Below are 22,379 nucleotides of genomic sequence, written 5' to 3' on the forward strand. Positions count from 1 at the left end.
GCAAATGCTATGGGCTTAAGAGCTCAGGCACGAAGCCCCTTCTGCTCAAGGGACTCCTGGGACTGGCAGCAGGTGCGCCCTGGCTCAGCCACCTCAACAGCCAGTTCGGCACCAGCTGTGGCACCACCTAGGAGTGTCAGAGGGAGGCTCTGCCAGTTGCTGGGGCCAAGTGAGGAGGGGGTGGGTGGAGCTCCGGTATAGAAAAGAGATGCTACTCATTATCTCAGCACACCTCCCCCCCCCCCCCCCCCCCCCCCCCCCGCCCCAAGGTCCCTGGGGCCCCAACCCTGAAACAAACATCCCATTAGTGAGGCTTTTTATTGTCGTGTGTGTGTTTGTTTTTTTTTTAATTGAAGGTCCCTTACTGGTCCTGCCTCCATGAGTGGCGAAGACCAGGGGCAAAAGGGAGGGGAACCAGCGGCGCGAGGAGGGGTCATCTCCACAACATTCCATTTATACACAGAACTAAACAGACAAGCACAGAGTCACTATTGCGGTTAGAAGTTGGCAGCATGGGAAAAGGGAGGAACAGGTGGGGAATTGGGGCATCGTTAAAAAAAATACAGGCCCCCCCCAAACTGGGGTGCCTGGGGGGAACTTGGTCTGCTTCAACCCAAGAGGAATCAGAAGATCAAAAGCAGTTTGGGAACGCCAGAACCGTCAGGGATGGAGGGAGGAGGAAGGTCCAGGGGGTGAGGGGGCTGTTTGGCAACTGGGGCGAAGGGATTGCCCTCCCCCTGCTGGGATCCCCCCAGCCCCTCCGGTCTGGCAGGAAGGGGGCAGCCTGCAACCCCCACGGGCAGGTCTGGGGCTGCCAGATGCTCCAGGCAGGGGGCTGGAGGGGGCTCACAAAGGCTTGCCCTCCAGGGAGATGACGGCGCTGCCCCCCAGTTTCTCGGCCAGGGTGCAGCGGTCCTTGACCTCCTCGTAGCAGTTTGCTTGTAATTCATGCTTGATCCCTGTGAGGAAGAATGAGAGCATCTGTGAGCAGGATGCACTGGGGGAGGGGAAGTCGGGGCTGGGAAGGAGCCAATCAGAACAGATGGTAGGGACAAGGTTACGTTCCAGCAGGCAGGGGAGGGGAGGGGGAGGTATCTTGTATACCATGCCATTCACCCCCCACCTGCAGCCAAAGCCTGAGTGAAGAGGCACATGGCACCAATGCCGGCCCTTACCCGTCAGCTTCTTCTTGATGGCGTCCTTGGAGCTGGCATAAATCATTTTGCTCTTGAGGGGTGCACATTCAGGTGCCCTGGAGGGAAACAGAGTCAGAGAACATGCGACAAAATTCCCTCTTGGAGTCTAGCAAGTGCCCTCAAGTGGGAGAGGACCTCAAGAACCCCCTGAACTGGTCCTCAGCTTTCAAGCTTTTACCAAGTTCCTCTCTGACCAGTGTTTCGTTCCAACACCCTGCCCCCAAACACACACCTCTGGGTTAACCAGGAGCCACAGAAGTTCAATACTGAGAAGGAAGAGTGGGGCAGGGCTGGGGCAGGTGACAGGAGGGAGTGCCTGCATGAGGGTCTCACCAGAAGATAAACACCAGGTCCTCCTTCTTGCTCTCCTTGGTCTCGTAGGTGGCATCATAGAGGGCATAGCGGCAGTCCTTGTCTGGCAGCATCTTGACAAAGGTGGCGTAGGGGTCGTCTACAGTCTGGCCCACATCACCCACCAGGATCTCCTTGCCCTCCTCCAGGATGATGTTCTTCTTGTCCTCACTCAGGCAGAAGAGTACCGCCTTCTTGCGCTTCTTCACCTCCTCTGGTGTTGAGGACTTACGAACCTTCATGTCATTGAACACTTTGATGACACCATCAGAGACTGCCACACCAGAGGCCTGGAGAATGAGCCACATATACTTTACAAACGAAAGATTTCTGGGACTCCCTGTAAAGTCCCTTCTTTGCAATCTTAGGAGATCTGTATAGATGCCAACAAATATGGTCCTCAGCCCCAAGAGCTCATCAATCCCCTTCCCAAGATGTCACCATTTTCCCACCCAAGCCACTGTCCAAGAACTAGACAGGACACAACCCCAGAATGGCAATCACAGAAGAGACCTCTAATCATCGAATTCAACATCATCCTCCCCCACCGAACATCTTAGAAACTGCAGACCTGTGAAGACCAGAACCTTGGCTTTGATGTGAGCCCAGGATTAAAAGAACCCACAAACTACTGACTCGTTTCTTAAAGTACTCAATCTCAGTTCCCGGATAAAAGTGCTGACTCAAAACTTCACACGTAGGGAAAGGGGACCCAGGTACTCAAGTCATAGATAGCCATCTCTTCTGCAAACAGAACCACAATGGCAGGTGAGACACCAATGAGTTCAACAACCCTCGCTAAGTCTTTCAGAACTACTCAATGCAGTTGTTACACAAACCATCCTCTTTCTTGCCGAGATCTTCTTCAACCAAAGCAGAAATCACAATCCCTTATTAAGGCCCTACCCCATAACCTCCCTGTCCTCCCGGAAAAATGCAGGACCCCAAGATCGCTGATAGAAGTTAGCAGGCCAAACCCAAGTGCCCACGGACCCCGAAAGCTTCTTAAACGTCTATTTTGGGCCATCCTGGGGGACACCCTCAACAAGAGAGGGTCTACCGCCCACAGTGAAATCAGCTGTGCCCCCCACTCCCGGAACTGCAGAAGCCGGCCACGTGACTCCGCCGCTTCCGGAGTAGGCGGAGAAAAGTGCTCGCCAGGGCCCGGCCCGTCCGGGCGAGAAAGCTGTGCCCGGAGGCAGTAGCACCCCCAGGGCCTCAACCCCAAGGAATCGCTTTTACCGACCGGCGTTATCAGCCCCGTCCGCTGCCGGCTGGAGCCTTGGGCAAGTTACACAACCTTCAGTTCTCGTAGCCCTGGGGCCGAACATGGAGCAGGCGGGGTGGTTTCCGGGCGGTGCCCGCCTGGGTCACTTCCCCAAACTCGGCTCCACCCTCAGGCCCCATCCGGGAGAGCCGAAGGCCCCGCTGGTCCAGGGCTTCGGGCCCAGCGGAGGGGCCTGAGCGTATGCGCACGCGCCGGCCGACTGCGCCGTTCCAGCCTTTGCCGGATGTACGGAGCACACAACCCTGATCGCTTTGTGGGCTCCCTCGCTACCGATCAGAACGGTGATCTCCGCGGTGCAAACCCGCGGCTCCGTGTCGCGCGGTGCAAGCCCCTAATTCCAATCGCCAGTGCCTGGACCCCGACGCCCTCGCATCTCCATTGGCCCAACGCCCCCGCCCCTCCTGGGTGCAGACATCCTTGCCACCTGCTCTCGAGACAGACCCGCCAGTCGAGGGAGGGTGACGCGGAGACAGGAACAGCCCTTGGGTGGGGTGCGCGCGCCAAGACCGCTCGCGCGCTTTTCCTTCGCCGCCCCCCGGGCCGAGTTCCGATGCCGCATGCTCCTGTCGAACGCGCGCCCCCGTGAACCGACTTGCCTCGGCGCGCGTCCCCGGCTGCTCCGCGAGGGGCGGGCGCGCGCGCGCCACGGACCCCTCCCCCACAGTCGGTGTCCGCGCGAGCGCAGCAGCGCGGTGGGGGAGGGGAAGGGAGTCCAGGGGGCGCGCGAGCGTCGTCCGAGGCAGCCCTCCCCAGCGCCCGCGGGCGCGCACGCGCGTCCCAACGCCGCCCGCCCCTCAGTCCGAGACCCTCATCCCGCCCGGGGCGCTGGGGGAGGGGGTGCCGACGTCGCTCCCCCTTTCCCTCCCCCGCGCGCAGACCGACTCGCAGCCACCACCCCTCAGTCGCCATGGCCTGCTGCTCACCATGTTTCCGGAAGCGAAAGGGAGATAGCAAGGAGAGTCAGAAAAGACGAGAGCCGCTGCAGCTGCTGCCGGGATCCGACTGAACGCGGCCTCTCCCGGCCCCTTCCGTTTAGTATGAGCCGCACAATGAGGGGCGGGGCGGGCTTCCGGCGCCCTCCCCACGGGCCGACGGGAAGTGAAGTCCAAGGGTCCTGCGCCGTTCTCGGGCTCGCTGGGTAACGGAGTCTTTTTCGCCAGCAGGGCTCCCAGCGCCACATTGCATGCTGGGAAACGTAGTCCGAGGCAGCCAAGAGGGGCGGGGCCATGGCACGGAGAGCGCGCCCATTGGCCCAATTTTCCAGGAAACGCTCAGCTGAGCAAAGGGCCCCGGCTCTAGGTAATGGGACCCGAAAATGAGTTGTCGACCTCGCCGCTCTTTATCCGCAGCGAAACTGTTTCCTAAGATCCATCTTGGCACTTTCTGGTCTGAAAATTTTGAGCTAATATTTTGCTTTTCTGAATTGAAGCAACTTATTCATTGACCTGGAATCCAGTCCTAGAACAAGGAGAATAGAAAGTGTAAGGTGTCTTCAATTCAATAAAAAATTTCTTGAGCACCCTTCATGTGCAAAGGCACTTGCATACTGAGAAAAGGCTATCTGCAACTTCGATTAAATTAGAACAAGAAAAAAAAAAACCCACCAGGGAAAGGCTACAAGGAAGTCTTTGAAAATAGAGCTTTGTCCTTTTTTTTTTTAAAGATGTCTGACAAATTCACGGAACAATAAAGGGAGAAAGGCACGGTTTTGTGCGATCAATTCAATTCAAAGATTTTGTGCTAGACACAGTGAAAAGGGGAAATAGATATTAAACCAGACTTGACTCTCGTTCTCGAGTTGATAGCCAGGCTTACGTCTAACTTAATACCCGGGAGAATTAAGACACAGCTTTGTGTGGGCCTATGTTTCAAACAAAACGGATGAGGGTAAGGGAGTTTTCGCTGGCCTCGAACAATGACAATGGCCATAAGCTCTACAGAAACACATAAAGAGTCGCAAACAAGGGAACTGGGGGCATGGATCCCATCACTGGAATAAAGGATGTAAATGAAGGGTTGCAAGTCCGGTCTTCCCGACCGGGAGTGGGGGCCCCTCGCAGGGCATGCCGGGGATTGTAGTCAGAGACATCCTGCTGCACCGCCCACCAGCCGAGTTGCCTCGAGCCCCAGGTGGAGGCTGCCGCTCGACCCCCAGCCCCGTAAACGACCCTGCCAGAAAAGGAGGCTGGCTCCACTTTTCTCAAGCCTCGGGGAGTTTCCAAGAGCAACAAGGAGGGGGAGAGAGACTTCGAAGTTACCCTGGAGACGCGCTCCCGCCCGCCCCTAGCCACGGGATGCCCTAGATGTCCTTATTAGGACAAGAGACTAGAGGGGGTGGTGCCAAACCGAAAGCCCGATGGAGGCTCCTTATAAGGCAGCCTCGGGAGGGAGGCGGGAGTTCGGAGCTAGCTGGGGCGGGGGGGGGGGGGGGGGGGCGTGCAGAATCGCGGCTGGGCGGAGTCTGAAGGGGCGGGCCTGGAGCTCCGGCGCCCTCCTCTCCGCTCCTCGAAGGCCCCAGACCTGCGCCTCGATACTTCCGTAAAACAACTGGGGAAGGCTGTAACTTCCTGGCGAGATCCTTGAGCCGAATTCGGCTGTACTCGTCTCTCAACCTGGGTTCCTTTTGCATAAGCCTAAACCTAAACCTTCTTGAGGGTCTCTCATCTCCAATGAGTCACGAAAACGACATGTTCTCCCCTTCCACCCTTGTCGGGGCTCTTACCTCCAGTCGATTCCCCTGAATCCAACCACAAGCCCATCTCAGACTCCCTCCACACACCTGCCCTGAGTTCTAGCATCTCCTATTTGTCCCTTTTCAACTCGTTCTCTGTTCCCTTCCGTCCTCCTAGCTTTGGCCTTCCTAATACGTCCCCTGTTTTGCGCCCCTCCCCCACTGCTGGGTATCCACGCTCCGCTCCCTCCCAGGTCAGGACCTCCGTTTCTTTGGAGGTCCTTCAGCATCTCTCCTACATTACCTTTGTATCTCCATCCCTGGAGCCCTTTCTAGATGTCCCTCTTGCAAATATATCTGTATTCATTTGTCCCTCCCTCCCCCTCCCCCCCCACCTCTCCGTTTCTGAAAACCCCGTCTCCAGCCTCCTCCGCAAAGGTGAGACTGAAACTGACAGCCTCAGGTTACTCGGTGTTAAGCGCCACCCCAGCCAGCCCTCCCAGCCACACGGGGGCGCTGTCCGCCTTCCTGTCTCGCACAAAGAGGACCCCACTCTTGAATCTGGGATGGAGGAAAGGGCGGGTCAAGACTCCGAGAGTCTGGGTGGGGCCCGTCCCGAAGGCTGGTTTGGGCCGGGAGGGGCGAGGGGGTAAAGGGTATAGAGAAAGCTCTCAGCACCAACCACTTGGAGTACTGCAGGGGCGGGGAGGGCAGCGGGAGGCTCGTCTAGTTAGTGCCCCGCGTGGGACCACGTGATTGGAGAGGTTCCGCCCTAACCCTTTCGAGTCAGGTGTTCAATCCCATCTCCAGAACTGGCGGCGTCCCATTCCCGTCGGCGCGAGGCGCCAGAGGACCCGCCCTGGGGCTCATGGCAGCGCCGGTCCGCATGGGCCGGAAACGCCCGCTGCCGGTTTGCCCCAACCCGCTCTTCATACGCTGGCTAACCGAATGGCGGGACGAGGCAGCCAGTAGGGGGCGCCGAACGCAATTCGTGTTTCAGAAGGTGGGTCCCGGCTTAATGGGGACAGGTGCGGGCGGAACCAGACCACCAGGCCCGCCCTGACCTAGTACCGTACCCCTACCGCCGCCAGGCGCTGCGCTCCCTCCGGCGGTACCCACTGCCTCTAAGCAGCGGCAAGGAAGCAAAAATCTTACAACACTTCGGAGACAGGCTCTGCCGTATGCTGGATCAGCGGCTGCAGCAGCACAGAGCATCAGGCGGTGAGCGCTGGGGTCAGGAGTCGGTGGTCCCCGAGTCTCCCCCCGAGAGCAGTCTCCATAATCATCTGGTATGCCTTAGCTTCAGGCACCTGACTCATGTCCAAGTTGCTGTTTAACCTCAGGCTAGTGGCTGGCTTACACACGGAGCCTCACCTGTCTCACCTACCACGTGAGCTGGCAGCGTCTCAGACCTTCCCACCTGTGGGATTCCGTGGGGTTGACTGTCTTCTGCTCCCGCAGGTGACCATGCTCCAAGTTCACCATCTGGAGAGAAGAGTCCAGCCCCAGAAGGGCCACTTGCCAGAGCCCAGGACTCTTCCGTGCCAGTGAGGAGTGGGCAAGGGTAGTGAAAAGGAAAATGGGAACAGCAGGAGGAAGATTTCGTGGCTTGGGGGACTTATCAGGCCTGGGTACAGATCTCCCACCAGAGACGCCTGGCCTTGGGCAAATGATTTATCCTCATACTTCGTTTTCTCCTCTGTGGATGGAGATCCCGAATGATAACAGAGTCAGTTGAGGAGTTCCACGATCAGGCTATTTAGGGGGCCAAGCCCAGTAAGTTGTGGGCATTGCTATTGTTGGCTTTTCCTTACTACTTCTGTTGTGCAGTGGATGGTAGAACTGAGGCTGGGTCGGGCCAGTTCCACCCCTGACCCCCCTCCTGCTCCCATCCCCCACTCCAACCATCCACCGTTTCACTGCGGCTTTTACAGGCCGGCCCATCATCTGAGCCATTTTACAGATGGGGAAACAGAGGCAGCTTGCGTGGCTTGTCTGGAGCCAGGCGCTGAGCTAGAACCTGAACCCCAGCCCTGCCAGGGATTCGGTCTCTGATGGCTGATTGGTTTTCCTCTTCAAAGCCGCTGTGTATCTTTCAGGTTTCGGCCCAGCCCAAAGCAGGAGGCCGTGGCAGCTACCGGCCCACTCGGCACTCGGGAGCCCGGGCAGTCCTGCTTCTGCTCTACAGGGAACACCTGGTGAGCGCTTGGTAGTCCCAGGAGTCAGGGGAAGTCGGGCAGTGGGGCGTGAGGCTCCTGGAAGTGACAGGACTGGCCCCAGTGCTGAACCCGCCTCGGTTACATTTCTGCCTCGGTTCCAGAATCCTAGTGGTCATGGCTTCCTGACCAAGGAGGAGCTTCTGCGGAGGTGTGCCCAGAAAACTCCCAGGGTGAGCACTGAGATGGGAAAAGGGTGGAGCCGAGTGGCTCTTGATGAGACCCCGAGTCCACCAGAGACTTCTCTTCTTGGGAGCAAGCAGTGGTTTGGGGCCCAGGGAGCTGGACGTGTGGTAGTACCAGGAGCTTTCTAAGGGTCTCCTCCCCTGTGGACAGGCGGCCCCTGGGAGTGCTCGACCCTGGCCAGCCCTCCGCTCCCTCCTCCACAGGAACCTGGTTCTCAGGACACACCAGCCAGCCAGGTAGGGTCAACTACAGGAGGTGCAGGGGGGGAGATGTGGCATGATGTTCCAAGTGGGGCCCTACAGTCACCCAGCTAACCTCAGGCCTCGTGCTGTTGAGATAGGTGGGGGAGGGAAGACTGTACTCCCGGGAGCCCCCACTGTTGGAGTACCAGCAGGATCCGAGAGGAGAGGGTGCCACAGGTTTCTGTAAGAGCAGACAGGCTTTGCCGGAGGACACGGCATTTGACGCGTCTCAGAACGTAGTGGGGAGAGACGCAGAAAAGGCGCTCCGGAGAGAGGGAAAGTCTGTCTGAGATGTGCTTGTTGCAGACTGAGAAATATCCCTGGGCAGGTCCACAGGATGCTGATCTGGGGAGCAAGAACACAGCATGGGGGCGTGGAAGCCACTGGACTTGTTTGTGCAGGGTCACCGAGGCTGGCGAGGCCAGCCTCGCTGGGGGCCGGCGGGAGAGCCTGCCAGGTGTGGGTGAAAAAGGGAGGTCTGTGTTCCTCTCCTCCATCTCCCAGGTACTCATTGACCCCTGAGGGTCTGGAGCTGGCCCAGAAGCTGGCTGAGTCAGAGGGCCTGAGCTCACTGAATGTGGGCCTCGGACCAGAGGAGCCCCCTGGGGCGGAGCCAGAAGAGCCAGGAGCAGCCTCCGCTGAGCTGTGAGGAGGAGCGGGGAGGGGGACAACAGGGGAGAAAAAGGGGTCCCAGAAATGAGGCCAACCCTGTCTCCGTCAGCTCTAGCTGAGCTGCCCCACCCACTGTGGGTTGTTGGGGGGAACCTGCCTGCCACTGGTGTTCTGGCCTCAGACACACCAACACCCCCTCCCCGCCTCGTAGTGGCGCCAGCGAAGGGAGTGCCCAGCAGCTGTCACTGGAGCTCAGGCCTGGAGAGTACAGGGTGCTGTTGTGTGTGGACATCGGTGAAGCCAAGGGGTGAGTGGGGTGGGGGGAGCGAGGGGGAGGATGCTGGGAGGCGGCACAATCAGGCGTCCCGATCTAGGCCTCTTGTCTCGCAACCCCAGGGCCAGGCACAGGCAAGAGCTGCTCCTCGAGCTACAGCGGCTGCGTGTCACCCACACGGTACGCAAGCTGCATGTTGGGGACTTCGTGTGGGTGGCGCAGGAGACCGAGCCCGGAGACCCAGGTAAGGGGCATGGACGGAAGGGCAGGTGGCAGAGGCCGGGCCCGGTTGGGGGGTGGGAAACGCAAGCCAATAGAACCCTTCTTGGCTTCCTGGCAGCGAGACCTGGGGAGCTCGTCCTGGACCACATCGTGGAGCGCAAGCGGCTGGACGACCTGAACAGCAGCATCATGGATGGCCGCTTCCACGAGCAGAAGGTTCCCGTACTGGCCTCGCTGTGCTCCCAGTTCCCTGTCTGCTCTAGGGCTCCTCCTCAGCCCAGAGGAGCCCGGGGCACTTCCGGGTGGCCTCAAAGCAGAGTTCCCGCTAGAGGTGCACCCAAGCAGCCCCTGCACCCAAGCAGGCACGCGGGAGGGGCTCAGGGTGACTGGACCGGACTGAGGAGCGTATTCAAGTACCCTCGGGCGGCCGGCCCCTGCAGTCCGGGATAAATAGGACCCAAAACTCCAGGAGCGGGACGGAAGCAGTCTCGGTGCTGGCTTCCGGTGCTGGCTGCTGGGCTAACTGCGTAGTCAGGCCATGTGTAGGCCAACAGAGGTTTGAAGAACGGGCACCATTCAGAGATGGTGGAAGGGGTGTCCGTGCCACGAGAACAGTGCGAGCAAAGGTGGAGGCCGCTCTAAGACAGGCAGAGACGCTAGGGAGGGTGAGGAGGTGGGTTGGTGGGCCCAGGGTCCCGTGACGATTTTGAGCGTGACAGATAGACAGCTGGCAGGTGGGCATCCGGGCCTGACCCTGCCCGTCTGTCTGCCTCCTCAGTTCCGGCTGAAGCGCTGTGGCCTGGGGCACCAGATATACCTGGTGGAGGAGCACTGCTCGGCGAACAACCTCAGCCTTCCAGAGAGCACGCTGCTGCAGGCTGTCACCAACACTCAGGTGAGCCGAGGGGGCAGGGCCAGGCTGGCAGGGACCCCGTGGTCCACGGCTCCCGCCAGGATCCCCTCCTTCTCTTGGGTGGGCTCCTCCTCTTCCCCAGGTCATCGACGGCTTCTTTGTGAAGCGTACAGCGGACATTAAGGAGTCGGCTGCCTACCTGGCCCTCATGACGCGGGGCTTACAGAGACTCTACCAGGTGAGCGGGTGTATTTGTCCTTGAGCCCTGGGCTTCCCCCAAGGAAGGTGAGGGAGCAAAACCTCTGTTTCTCGGGCCTAGGATCGGGCAAGGACTGGCGGGGGGCTGTCCCCTAGAGCTCTGTCCTGGCCTCAGTTCCCTCTTCCCTCAGGGCCATACCCTACGCAGTCGCCCCTGGGGAACCTCCGGGGACCCTGAATCGAGGCCTGGGCCCTCTCCAGATCCTCTCTGCTCACTCCTCACCTTCAGTGACTTCAACGCGGGAGCCATCAAGAACAAGGTACTGCCTCTACCCAGCGCCTCCTTAGGTGGCCCAGCCCCAGACCACTCCTGATACAGTCCTCCCCCGTCCCAGGCCCAGTCAGTGCGCGAGGTGTTCGCCCGACAGCTGATGCAGGTGCGCGGTGTGAGTGGGGAGAAGGCAGCGGCCATAGTGGACCGGTACAGCACCCCTGCCAGGTAGGCCTGCAACAGAGCCCCTTAGGGGTCCTCTGCCTCTGCCCTACCTGTGTGGAATTCAGCTCAACCAGTGCTTTGCGGAGGGGTCTGGCTCTTCGAGGGCTGGACAGACCCGGCTGAGTTCACGGAGAGGAGTTAATGGACGTCAGATGGTAAGGAAAACAGAGCCAGCTAGGACCAGACAGTATCTCAGCCACTAAGAGGGAGGGAGGAGGGAGGGAAGGGAGGGAGACATTCTGCCTGGTGCAGCAGAGAAGGCTTCTGGAGGAGGGCTTGGGCCATGAAGACTGGGCCAAGAATGGCCATACTTGGAGAACATTTGCAGCAGCACGAAGGGAGTGTGAGCTGGATAGAACAGGGCCTTGAATGCCAGGCTCAGGAAGTGTAGCAGTGGTCCTGACCCCTCTACCCCATGCTGACCTCTTCTGCCTGTCCCCCGTGATGCTGACCTCACCACTCAAAGTGGGCCAGCTGTCCGCTGTTGTCAAGCTTTAGAAACTCAAACACCACCCCCCACCCAGCCTACTGGCCGCCTATGACGCCTGTGCCCACCCCCCCCCCCCCCAGCCTACTGGCCGCCTATGATGCCTGTGCCACCCCCAAGGAACAGGAGTTGCTGCTGAGCACCATCAAGTGCGGCCAACTACAGAGGTGACCGCAAGGAAAAGGACCCAGAGGGAGTGGCTGGGGCTGGGTTGCTCCGGCCCGGGGCCTGAGCCTCACCTGCCTCTCTCTTTGTGCAGGAATCTGGGACCCGCTCTGAGCAGGACCTTGTCCCAGCTCTACTGCAGCCACGGCCCCCTGACCTGAGCCATGCCACGAGGCCGACTCCAGCCCCCGCCTTCACAGGCTAGCCAGCCTTTTAATCGGAATCTCTTGGGCTACGAGAAAAGTAGAAGTATTTGCAGCCTTATGTATTATGAAGGTGGTGCCAGGCCCCAGGGGCCTTGTGAAATATCCAGGCAGGAACTGGGGAGACCGGCAGGTCTAGTGACTTTTAAACCGAGCTCCTCAGGACCCTAGGGCTCCCTGGTGGAGCACTGAGACCACCCGGGAGATGGGAGTAAGCAAGGCACTGCAGCTTGGAATCTAGTCCTAGGTCATCAGACTTCCCTGATCAAATAAAATTTCCTTTGATGAGAGGTTCTGTAGCTTGGAAAAGAAAAGTTTGGAAAGCACTCATAGTCTAATTGCCTCATTTTATGGATTGGAAGACAGAGGCCCGGGAAGCCATGAGGGTCAAGCCAAGTTGACAGTTTGAGGCCAAGCTGGGATTGAAACCCAAGGCTTCCATCGTCTACAGTGGGGTTTCCCAGGCCCCCTGCAGACCAGTCAAACCCCAATTTCTGGGCTGGGTCCTGGAGTCTGTAGCCTTATTACCTCCTACCTTCTCAGAGCGATTCTAATGTGCGTGGTACCTAGACCAATCCTGGCTTGGGGCTGCAGTTCCCAGTTCTTATCCATGGGGCCCCCTCAGCCTGAACAGAGACTCCCCCCCCCGTGGGTGGTGGACCCTCCTCCCACAGCCTGGTCCCTTCCCCGGTCTGGGGTTCACTACAGTGTGACCCACCCCCCTCAGCCACCAGGACTCCTTCTTTCTCCCTTTATTGCCTTTCTCTTTCTACTCTTCACAACAGCATCTTCCCTTTTAGCCGAACACAGTCATCCCTGAGCCCCCGGCTCTTCGGCTACAGGAAACCTCTCCCTCCCTGAGGGCTCCCCACCCCACACCTCAGAAAGTGTAGGCCCCCACGAAGACGGTGAGTCTCAGTACAGAGCTGGCCCGGTAGCTCATGAGGGAGTTCATGGTGACCATCTCGAGGTCCAGCACGTACTCCCGGGGGCCTGTCACAGGCCGGGCGAGGACCAGCATGGCGCTGACATTGTTGATTTGCTGCAGGGCACAGTGGGTGGGGGGACATGCAGATTGTGTCAACCTACGTGCCAAGACCCTGCCCTGGCATCCCCTCCCTGTCCCTTTTCCTGCACCCACAACCAGTTTGCTTTGAAGTAGAAAGCCCTAGCCAGGCTGGGACTCCAGGCCCTCATCTGGCTCTGTGACACCCGTGACATCTCCTCTCTCGTGCCCCCAGACTCCTGCCCTCAGAGATCTCCTGCTGGTGGGGCGCCTGGGTGGCTCGGTGGTTTAAACGTCTGACTCTTGGTTTTGGCTCAAGTTGTGAACTCACGATTCGTGGGTTCGAGCCCTGCATTGGGCTTCACGAAGACAGCGCAGGGCCTGCTTGGGATTCTCTCTCTTTCCCTCTCTCTCTCTCTGCCCTTCCCCTGCTCGTACCGTCTCCCTCAAAATAAATAAACTTAAAAAAGAGAGAGAGAGCGATCCACCACTGGTATTCTTCCCACCTTTCCCATCTAGTTCTTTGTCTAACCGGGGTCAACTGATGATTCAAGGCGAGGGTGGGAGACTCTTGGGAGTGGTGGGGCCTTTGGTGACCTGGAGGAGGCCGACTTCCCTTCAGAGCATTCAGTTTCGGAAAGAGAAAACAACTGATACCCGATAACCCCTTGGACCCCTCTTGTTGTCAGTCCCACCTGGACCCCTCCCTCCTAACGGTTCCCCAGGCAGAGAGCTGGACTCTTGTACCGCAGGCCCCTGCACCACCCCCCACTGCCTCTCTCTCCAAGGCCCAGCTTCATCGGTTTGCCTTCCTCAGACTCCGCTGCATCTGTCACCTGGGCTGGCCTCTCATGCCAGTGCCTTGTTCTAAAGGTGAAGAAATCTGAGGCCAGATATGGAAGCCGGTGCCGGGACTCAAACCCCAGCGTCCGAAGGCCCCGTTAGAACTGTATTTAACAACCTGCAGTTTGTACCAAGGGAATTTAGAATACCCCTACCTTTCTACAGAAATTGCACCTCCCAGGGGGCGGGGCTTTGAAAGAAGAGGCGGGACATGGTGATAAAGCCGAGTCTCCCACTTAGGGTTTCCTGGAATTCAATTTTGGATTATGCATATCAGTTGAAGGGTGGAGTTAGGGGAAAGCCTTACCCTAATGTAGAAGTCCCCCTGCGAGTTTCCCGCACGGATCTGAAAGGCATTGTAGGCGCCAGGGTAGACAGAGGTCGCTTGGATCTGGAACACATCGGCGGGCACGCTCCGCTCCGAGGTGATGCTCATGTAGCGGTGTACGATGGACGAGGGCTGCTCCCGGCACAGGGGGTTGGAGGCCGGACAGAGGCAGCGACTAGAGACCCGGAGATGAGGACATGAATGAGGTCCTAGCCCATACCCCAGGTTTGGCCCCACCCCTAGAAGTAGGGATCCCCAGGGGCGCCTGGGTGGCTCAGCCGGTTAAGTGTCCGACTTCAGCTCAGGTCACGATCTCACGGTTTGTGAGTTCGAGCCCCGCATCGGGCTCTGTGCCGACAGCTCGGAGCCTGGAGCCTGCTTCTGATTCTATGTCTCCCTCTCTCTCTGCCCCTCCCCGCTCATGCTCTCGCGTGCTCTCTCTGTCTCAAAAGTAGATATTAAAAAATAATAATAATAAAGAAATAGGGATCCCCAAAGGATCCTCCCACTCCTGCTCCCACTCCATGACGGACTACAACTCCCATCGTCCCTTGAGGCACCAGCCAGGCAGAATAGCAGAGGCCTCTGAGAGTTGCAGTTTCTGGGGTAGGGGGGAGCTGTGCGAGTGGACTCACTTGTCCGACACCTGGACGTAGGGCTCCACGCAGCGGTTGGTGTCCACGCAGCGGTAGCCCCCATGGAAGTTGACACAGGTTTGGGCCTCAGAGCACTGGTGTGTGCCCGACTCGCACTCATCAATGTCTGTGTCAGCGGAAAGGGGCTGGAACCCAGACGTCAGGCCACCAGCCCCCGATACCACCCTGCCCGCCCCACCGGGGCAACCCGTACCTTGGCAGAGACGCGTGGCCAGAAGCTGGTAGCCCTGCGGGCAATGACAGGAGAAGCGGCCGGGTTCGTTGACACAGCGGTACTGGCAGAGGTAACTGGAGTAGCTGCACTCATCGATATCTGAGGGAGAGTGGGGAGGAGGGCTCTGGGCCAAGGGCAATCCTCTCGATCCGGTCCCACGAACGGTTACAGAGAGAGCCCCGGCCCGATGTCAGGCTCAGTGTGGAAAGACAGAGGGGGATGAGACCAGCCTAGCAAAGCTCAGTAAGGGGACAGAGGATTCAAAGAAACATCTGCCCAGACCGCCCAGCCCACAGGCCTCTCTGCCCCAGCACTGCAAGGCGATACTACACGAGAGCACTGGGAATCTATAGGTTTGGCAACTCGCCCAATTCCTGCAACCCACAGTCAGCCTAAGCATACAGTCCCGTGCTGCCAACTGCGAGCTGCACAGGCAGGAGCCAGGTTTTCTGCTCTGGCTCTCCTCATGATGCCCAGCACCGAGCCAGGTATCAGTGGGGCCTTACACAGCGGCAAAGCGGAACATAAACAGGGTACATGGCCAGCTGACATGGAGTGGGAAGTCCGGAGCGGAACCCTGGTGCCATCTTGCCCTAACTGTATGACCCTGGGCAAGTCACGTAACCTCTCTTTGTTTGAAGGATGTTATGCTCACTTTTTTTTTTTTTTTTTTTTTAACAATCCTCCCACTAAAGCTCAGGGGAGATGTTACCATGCTCGTTTTCCAGAGGAAGGAAACATTCATACTTACATCAAAGGGTTGTTGGCAGGATTAAATGTGGCCAAGTATGTACAGGAAATGCACTGCACAGGCAAGGTTCTCAATAAATGGTAGTTCGCCTTAAAACGTTGTGGCCTGGGGGGGCGCCTGGGGGGCTCAGTGAGTTAAGCATCCGACTCTTGGTTTCGGCTCAGGTCATGATCTCACGGTTCGTGGGATCGAGCCCCGTGTCGGACTCTGGACTGCCAGTTCAGAGCCTGCTTGGGATTCTCTGTCTCTCTCTCTCTCCCCGCCCCTCCCCCAACTCGCTCTGTCTCTGTCTCTCTCAAAATGAATAAATACACTTAAAAAACAAAACAAAACCACGTTGTGGCTTGGAACTTGATGAAGCCTGTCTTGTCATCTCCCCACATAATCCTCGAGACAACCCCATTTTACAGAAGTAATGGGCTCACAAGAGCGGCTTGCCCCAGTCCAGGATTCGAATGGAGGGCAACCTGACCCGCAAAGAGGGGAGGACCACGTCCTTTGTGGGTCTCCCCGCCGAGCTTGAGCTTCCGTGCTTCCTGCTGCTCCCCCCTGGGCCTTCCCGCCCCCGCTGGGAGTCCTGGTGGGCGGGTCTGCAGGTGCCCTACAATCAGCCCCAGGGTGGAATACACAGGAGGTCCACGAGGGCAGGACGGATGTGACCCGGAGGCGTCCAAAGGACCACCGGCCGTGTGGCAGAAAACGCGGCATGGCACAGGACCCGGGACAGCAACAGAGGCCCACGCGGTGGATGCGGAGCTCTCACCATTGCAGGAAAAGCCATCCCGATGCAGCTCGTAGCCCTGGTGGCAGCGACACAGGAAGGTCCCGTAGGAATTGAAGCAGCGCTGCTCACACGGAGCCCCCATGTCGCATTCGTTCACATCTGGAAGTGCGGGGCAAAATGGGAGGGGCGAAAGCCAGGAAGCAGCCCGCTTTACCCAGGCCGCTCAGAAAGAGAGCTCCTCCGCCCCGTACCACCCTGCCCAGGATCCAGGAGCTGGCTCGGCCCGGCCCAGCCTCACCTACACAGGAGCGGTTGTTGGGCCCCAGCTGGAATCCCGGCTCGCACTGGCAGCGAAAGGAGCCGGGCAGGTTGACACAGCGGTGCTGGCAGTAGCGGTAACGGCACTCATCGATATCTGCGGTGGAGGAAGAGGAAAGAGCGCAGAGGGCACAAGTCACGCGGGCCTCGAGGACTCACCACTGATAGTCTTTTTTTTTTTTTTTTTTTTTTGAGAGAGAGAGTGCACAAGTTAGGGAAGGACAGAGAGAGGGGGGCAGATGAACCCAAGTGGGCTCCGTGCTGACAGCCTGACGCGGGGCTTGATCTCCCAAACCGTGAGACCGTGACCTGAGCCAGAGTTGGATGCTTAACCGGCGGAGCCACCGAGGCACCCCCTCACCGCCCACAGTGTTGCCTGGGGCCGGGGTGGGGGGGCTGGGTTGGGCCAGGTCAGCCAGGACTCAGACATACACCGTCACGGTCCTGTGACCGGCGACAGGAAGGCAGAGGTGGCGGGGGACCGGGGCAAAGCCTGACGGTGGGCCAGAACAGGTGCAAGTTGAGAGCCAGGTCAAGGGCACAAGGCAGAGACTAGAGGGTCTATTCCCCGGACTCACCTACACATTCGGGCCCAATCTTTCGGTAGCCATCGGGGCAGGTGCACTGGTAGGAGCCAGGTAGGTTATGGCACTCCTGGCTGGGGCGGCAGTCATGCAGGGCCTGGGCACACTCGTCCACGTCTGCAGGAGACACCACTCAGCCCCCACTTGGGAGCCCATGCACCACCCAACATGACAGATACCTCAACACGGGAAGACACAGGTCAGGTACCACTCACGGGGTGTGTGAGTAACACCAGAACTCTCAAAAAAGGAGCTCACGGATTCGACTCGACAGTCCGTCAGCCTGGGAGCCAACAGGAAGGGCACCCCTCACCTGTGACATTCCCATGCCAGAGGGGCATTAGGAAGTAAGGCCCTGCCCATACCCCCAGGAACACTGATTCCAGGGCCTTCCTCCAAAGCCCGTGGCACCCAGAAGCGGGGTCCAGATCAGGAAGAGGGTAGAAGACAGAAGCTGAGAAGCAGAGCTCTTGCAGTGTGTGTCCAGCAATCGGGGAGGGGGCTCCAGATGCTGGCTGGAGCGGTGGGACAGGAGCAGGGGCCACGTGTGGCAGGCCCCACACAAAGCGAGGATCTGGATGGCATCCCAGTAGCCCTGAAGAGGCTTTCGAGCAAGGGAGAAACTGAGGTCTGAGTTTTTAAGATGCAGTGACAGATGCCTGGTAGGAGGACTGGAAGTCCCTGCGTCAGGGTGACCCTCACTCACCCACACAGCGCTCTTGCTCATCAGGTTCATAGCCTGGTAGGCAGGGGTTGGGATGTTCAGCAGGGGGCACTGGTGGTGGTGGTCCCTCGCCGTGAAGGTCATTGATGACAGCGGCTGAGCGGGGCAGGCACAGGTAGCCCCCATAGTGGTTGATGCATTTCATCTCCCCCTTGCAGGCCTCGGGGATGGTCAGGCACTCGTTGACATCTGTAGAGAGGGGTCTGCTGGGCACAGCCAGTCTCCTGGGCTGGCCGTGGGGTGGGTGGCAGGCAGGAGCCCAGCTTGGCCTTCTATAAGCTGTGTGACCCAGGCAAGGCCTTCCCTCTCTATTCAACAAGCTAAAGGTGCTTGCCCAGGACCCTTCCCCAAGCCTGCCAGGGCTGATGGTGGGGCGGGGTGGCTGTTCCCATAGTCCCCCCCACCCCCATTCTCTTCCCCCAAGAGGGTCTCTATCCCTCCCCAAAACCCTGGCCCTGGCTCAGCCCAAGAGTGATGTGCAGGCCTCCTCACCCACCCCACAGACACTGCCCTCCCAGGACGTGATGGGACAAAGCTACATAGAAGAGTGATTAGAGGTTCCAGGACCCAACTCCTCTGGGCAGTGCCCTGTTTGTTCTCCTGCCTACCGAGGGGTGGGGGCAGGGTGTCCTGAGTTTCTCTGAGAGGGAGGGGCCTGCATGGCTTCTCCACCCCTAACTGAGCTGGCCCCCAGGGAATCAGAGCTGGCCTCCGCCAAGCCAAGCTGGGCAGAGGACAGGTCATCGGGCTCCCAGTGCTGCTCTCGGAGCTGAGGCCGCAATCCCCTTCCCAGTTCCTGGGGGTGGGTCCTGAGGCCGCAATCCCCTTCCCAGTTCCTGGGGGTGGGTCCTGAGGCTGCAATCCCCTTCCCAGTTCCTGGGGGTGGGTCCCCCAGGCGCACTCACCCCGGCAGTGCTGGCTGTCGGGGTCCCACTCATAGCCATCTGTGCATTCCTACAAAGGGACCAGAGATGGCCAGTAGTCCTTCCCAGTCCCCTTCAAATGACCAGGCCAAGATCAGGGCCTGAGCCTGGCCACCCTCCCAGCCTGCTCCAAACAATGGCCCCCCAGCCGCTTCACCAACCAGGGGAGGGGAGAATCGTCCCCAGCAGCAGCCACCCCAGGATCCTGGTCTCTGTGTCCCTACCCAGCCCATCCCAGGCCAGTGGCCCCACGGTCCCCACCGTGTAGCTGTCCGGCTCCTCCGAATCCTGGGGAGATGCTGCCCCCAAAAGCAACAGCAGCAGCGCCCAGAGCAGTAGAGAGCCGGGGAGGCAGGAGGCGAAGGGGAGCATCCTGGGGCTGGGAGGTGGTGGGCGAGGGGGTGGGGTGGGAGGTGGTTAGGGAACTTCTGCCACGCACCCCCCATTCCCTGTGCCGGGACTCCGAGCCCTGGCCCGAGCCGCCTCCCGCTCGGGACTGTGCTTGGGGCCCCGGAGCTTCCCAGGGCCGCGGGCCCACTCCTCCCGCAGGCCGGGGTTCGGGGCCCACCCGCCCCGGGGCCACCCCGCCCCCGCCCGGTCCCCCTGTGGCGCGGGCCGAGGAGCGCGGGCCTCTCGGCTCTGCGCTGACGCCGACTCGGCCGAGACTCCGGCTCGCGCCCTCCCCCCACGGACGGCCACTCACTTGAGCCCGCGACGCCCCCGCGGCCCGGGTCTCCGGAGGCTCGGCTGGTTCGGGCAGTGCCTGCGGGCAGACGGACGGGCGGACGCCGCAGCTCCCTGGACGCGCGGCCCCAGGAAGCGCCCCCCGCCCGCCCGCCCGCCGCGGCGCGGCCCACCCCGGCGCCTCCGCCCGCCCCTCGGCGGATTCCTGAGCCCGCGCCAGGGGGAGGGACCCCGACCCCCCGCTTCTCCGCCCCCGGCCAGCCGCAGGCCCCCACCCGGTCCCCCGCGGCGCTGCCCGGAGCCGCCTCCCGGCACAGGGCCAGGGTCCCCCTAGCGCCCGATCCTGGGGGCATGGCCTTGATGCCAGGCCCCCAGACTCAACCAGGGGAACCCCCAGGCCCTCACTTTGCGCACCCCAGAATGTCATCCTGTGCACCTGGACGCTAATCTGGGCTCCTAGAATTCCATCCTGTGCACCCACATCTAAATGCCGGGGCCTCCACACTCTGCGCCTCCCAGAAAGTCATCCTGGGCACCTGGACCCCACCTAATCCCGGGGCTTCCGGACCCTCCCTCTACGCCCTCCAGAATTTTATTCCGTGTACCCGGACAGTCACTCTGTAAACACCAAAATTTCATTCAGGGTCCCCAGACCCTCGCCTGAGGACGTTCCCAGGCCCAGAACTGTTCACGTCTGTTCCTTCTCGCCTCCATCTCTAGGGCTGTCAGCCAGGTGGTCCCTTCACTCCAGGACCGCCTCCTCCGAACAATCCATCTGGGAAACTACAGCAGTTTGGAAGCGGGGGCGGCAGTTCCCTTTTGGCCCAGAATGAATGGAAGCCCCTGAGAAGGCGGGCAGGGCTGAACCTGGGCGCACAGGACGCCAGGGTCCGGGGCCAGTGCCTTACCGGCCCTCCTCCCACCCAAACGCGTCCCCCGCCCTCCCCCGCCACCTCGGGGTTCGGCCTCCTCTCCCGAGCAGGGCGCGCCTTTCGGGGAGGAGTTTAGGCGGAGTTGGCTCCCAGGAAGGGGCGGGGCCTCGTCCTGCCCACGTCTCAGGGCGGGGCCAGACGGGAAAGGGCAGCGAGTGCAGGGATCTCCCGCGTGGGGCCGAAGACGTGCGGGAACTGTTGAGCCCTCCCTTCCCTTTCCCACCCTTGTTTATCCTCACGACCGCCCCCATTGCGGCCCCGCCCAGGGAGAGGGTGTGCCGACGGGGGCACGTGGGTACCGATATCAGCCCTTGGGGTTCATTGAAGAGTGTACCTTCCACCCCCCAGACCCTTCCCAGCCACAGGGGCGAGGACGCTAACAACAATAGCTCTTTGAAACCAAAAAGGCAGACAATAACAAGTGTTGGCGAGGATACGAAGGAATTGGAACCCTCATACACTGTGGTCCTCTTTGAAAAAGTTTGGAAGGACCTCAGAGTGTTACCACATGACCCGGAACTTTCACGCCCATGTATATACCCAAGGGAATTGGAAACCTGTGTCCATAGGAAAAGATCTATACACAACACTCATAGCAACGCCATTCATAAAACCAAAATGTAGAAACAATCTAATGCCCATCAATTGATGAATGGATAAACAAAATGTGGTAATATGATGGAATGTTATTCAGCCACAAAAAAGAATGAAGTGCTGATATGAGCTCCAAGGATAAATCTTGAAAAAATACTACACAAGGTGAAAGAAGCCAGACACAAAGGTCCTCATATCCCATATATATGACATCCAGAATGGACAAATCTGGGTGACAAATTAGGGTTTGCCAGGGGAAGGGGAGGGCTAATGGACATGGGTTTCTTTTGGGGTGAGGAAAATACTCTGAAACCAGATGGTGGTGATGGTTGCACAATTATGCAAATACACTAAAACCACTGAATTGTACGCTTTAAAAGGGTGAATTTTATGGCATCTGAATTATGTCTCAATAAAGTGGTAATTAAAAAATAACCAAAGTAATAGTTCTTAGGGCACCTGGGTGGCTCGGTTAAGTGGCCGACTTCGGCTCAGGTCACGATCTCTTAGTTTGTGAGTTCCCGCATTGGGCTCGGTGCGGATCCTGGTTGGAATTCTCTCTCTCTGCCCCTCCTGAGTCTATCTAAAAAATAAATAAACTTAAAAAAATGGGGTGCCTGGGTGGCTTTCAGTTGCGTGTCCAACTTCAGCTCAGGGCACGATCTCACAGTTCACGAGTTCAAGCCCCGCATAGGGCTTGCTGCTGTCAGGACCAAGCCCGCTTCAGATCCTCTGTCCCCCTCTCTCTCTCTGCCCCTCCTCTGTGCTCTCTCCCAAAAATAAACATTAAAAAATAAAAAGAATACGGGGCGCCTGGGTGGCGCAGTCGGTTAAGCGTCCGACTTCAGCCAGGTCACGATCTCGCGGTCCGTGAGTTCGAGCCCCGCGTCGGGCTCTGGGCTGATGGCTCGGAGCCTGGAGCCTGTTTCCGATTCTGTGTCTCCCTCTCTCTCTGCCCCTGCCCCGTTCATGCTCTGTCTCTCTCTGTCCCAAAAATAAATAAATAAAAAAAAACGTTAAAAAAAAAAAAAAGAATAGTTATTACTAAGATATATAACCTTTCTGGGCACCAGCATGCATTTCATGCAATCCTCCTGCCCAGCCAGGGAAGGGGTACCGGTATCACCCTATTTCACAGATGAGAGAGGCTGAAATTTGCTGAGGCACAGCCAGAGTGGGAAGGACAGGATCTGAACTCAGGCACTCTGATTCCAAGACTCTCTGGGTTCTTTGCCCCAGAGTAGAGTATTAACAGCCCACCATTTTGAACACCTCTTCTGTGCCAGCCGGGGTCATAGGTGCCCCACGGTCATCCCACTCAAAGGAATTGTTGCTGCCACTGCGAGATGAGGCTCCGAGGCTGAGAGGGGAATGGCTGGGGGCGCAGGCGGCCAGACTTGAGCCTCCATCTTTGTGCTGAGACCTCAGTGCACCTGCC

General features: G+C 59.0%; 3 protein-coding genes across 6 annotated transcripts; 1 reads left to right on the plus strand and 2 right to left on the minus strand.

Annotated features, from left to right (window-relative positions):
- Positions 1-299: 299 nt before the first annotated feature.
- Positions 300-3,914, minus strand: CFL1 (cofilin 1). Of its 2 annotated transcripts, none has more exons than XM_003993644.5 (4): positions 3,759-3,914; positions 1,530-1,837; positions 1,176-1,252; positions 300-959 (listed from the first exon to the last, which is right to left on the minus strand). In XM_003993644.5, exons 1-4 carry the CDS (start codon positions 3,759-3,761, stop codon positions 847-849), a joined length of 501 nt encoding a protein of 166 aa, XP_003993693.1. In that variant the 5' UTR covers positions 3,762-3,914; the 3' UTR covers positions 300-846. The 2 variants fall into 2 exon arrangements, with proteins under 2 accessions (XP_003993693.1, XP_023095845.1); XM_023240077.2 differs by lacking the exon at positions 3,759-3,914 and adding an exon at positions 3,260-3,409.
- Positions 3,915-6,099: 2,185 nt separating this feature from the next.
- Positions 6,100-11,986, plus strand: MUS81 (MUS81 structure-specific endonuclease subunit). Of its 3 annotated transcripts, none has more exons than XR_006586708.1 (16): positions 6,101-6,509; positions 6,598-6,727; positions 6,968-7,053; positions 7,606-7,704; positions 7,827-7,895; positions 8,059-8,144; positions 8,655-8,795; positions 8,974-9,069; positions 9,159-9,280; positions 9,377-9,474; positions 10,037-10,153; positions 10,254-10,349; positions 10,501-10,629; positions 10,705-10,808; positions 11,330-11,459; positions 11,552-11,986. XR_006586708.1 is itself a non-coding variant. In XM_003993646.6 (16 exons), exons 1-16 carry the CDS (start codon positions 6,375-6,377, stop codon positions 11,616-11,618), a joined length of 1,659 nt encoding a protein of 552 aa, XP_003993695.1. In that variant the 5' UTR covers positions 6,103-6,374; the 3' UTR covers positions 11,619-11,986. The 3 variants fall into 3 exon arrangements, 2 of the variants coding, with proteins under 2 accessions (XP_006937599.1, XP_003993695.1); XM_003993646.6 differs by having other exon boundaries at positions 6,103-6,509; positions 11,376-11,459; XM_006937537.5 differs by lacking the exon at positions 11,330-11,459 and having other exon boundaries at positions 6,100-6,509.
- A 411-nt stretch (positions 11,987-12,397) lies between these two features.
- On the minus strand, positions 12,398-19,622 carry EFEMP2 (EGF containing fibulin extracellular matrix protein 2). The gene is made up of 11 exons (XM_023240078.2): positions 19,435-19,622; positions 18,993-19,110; positions 18,714-18,762; positions 17,791-17,997; positions 17,079-17,201; positions 16,481-16,597; positions 16,222-16,341; positions 14,687-14,806; positions 14,473-14,599; positions 13,817-14,012; positions 12,398-12,702 (listed from the first exon to the last, which is right to left on the minus strand). The coding sequence occupies exons 2-11, from the start codon at positions 19,101-19,103 to the stop codon at positions 12,541-12,543; spliced, it is 1,332 nt and encodes a 443-aa protein (XP_023095846.1). The 5' UTR covers positions 19,104-19,110; positions 19,435-19,622; the 3' UTR covers positions 12,398-12,540.
- Positions 19,623-22,379: the final 2,757 nt, after the last annotated feature.

This window comes from Felis catus, chromosome D1, assembly GCF_018350175.1.
Source record: "Felis catus isolate Fca126 chromosome D1, F.catus_Fca126_mat1.0, whole genome shotgun sequence".
In the NCBI taxonomy this organism is placed as follows: Eukaryota; Metazoa; Chordata; class Mammalia; order Carnivora; family Felidae; genus Felis; species Felis catus.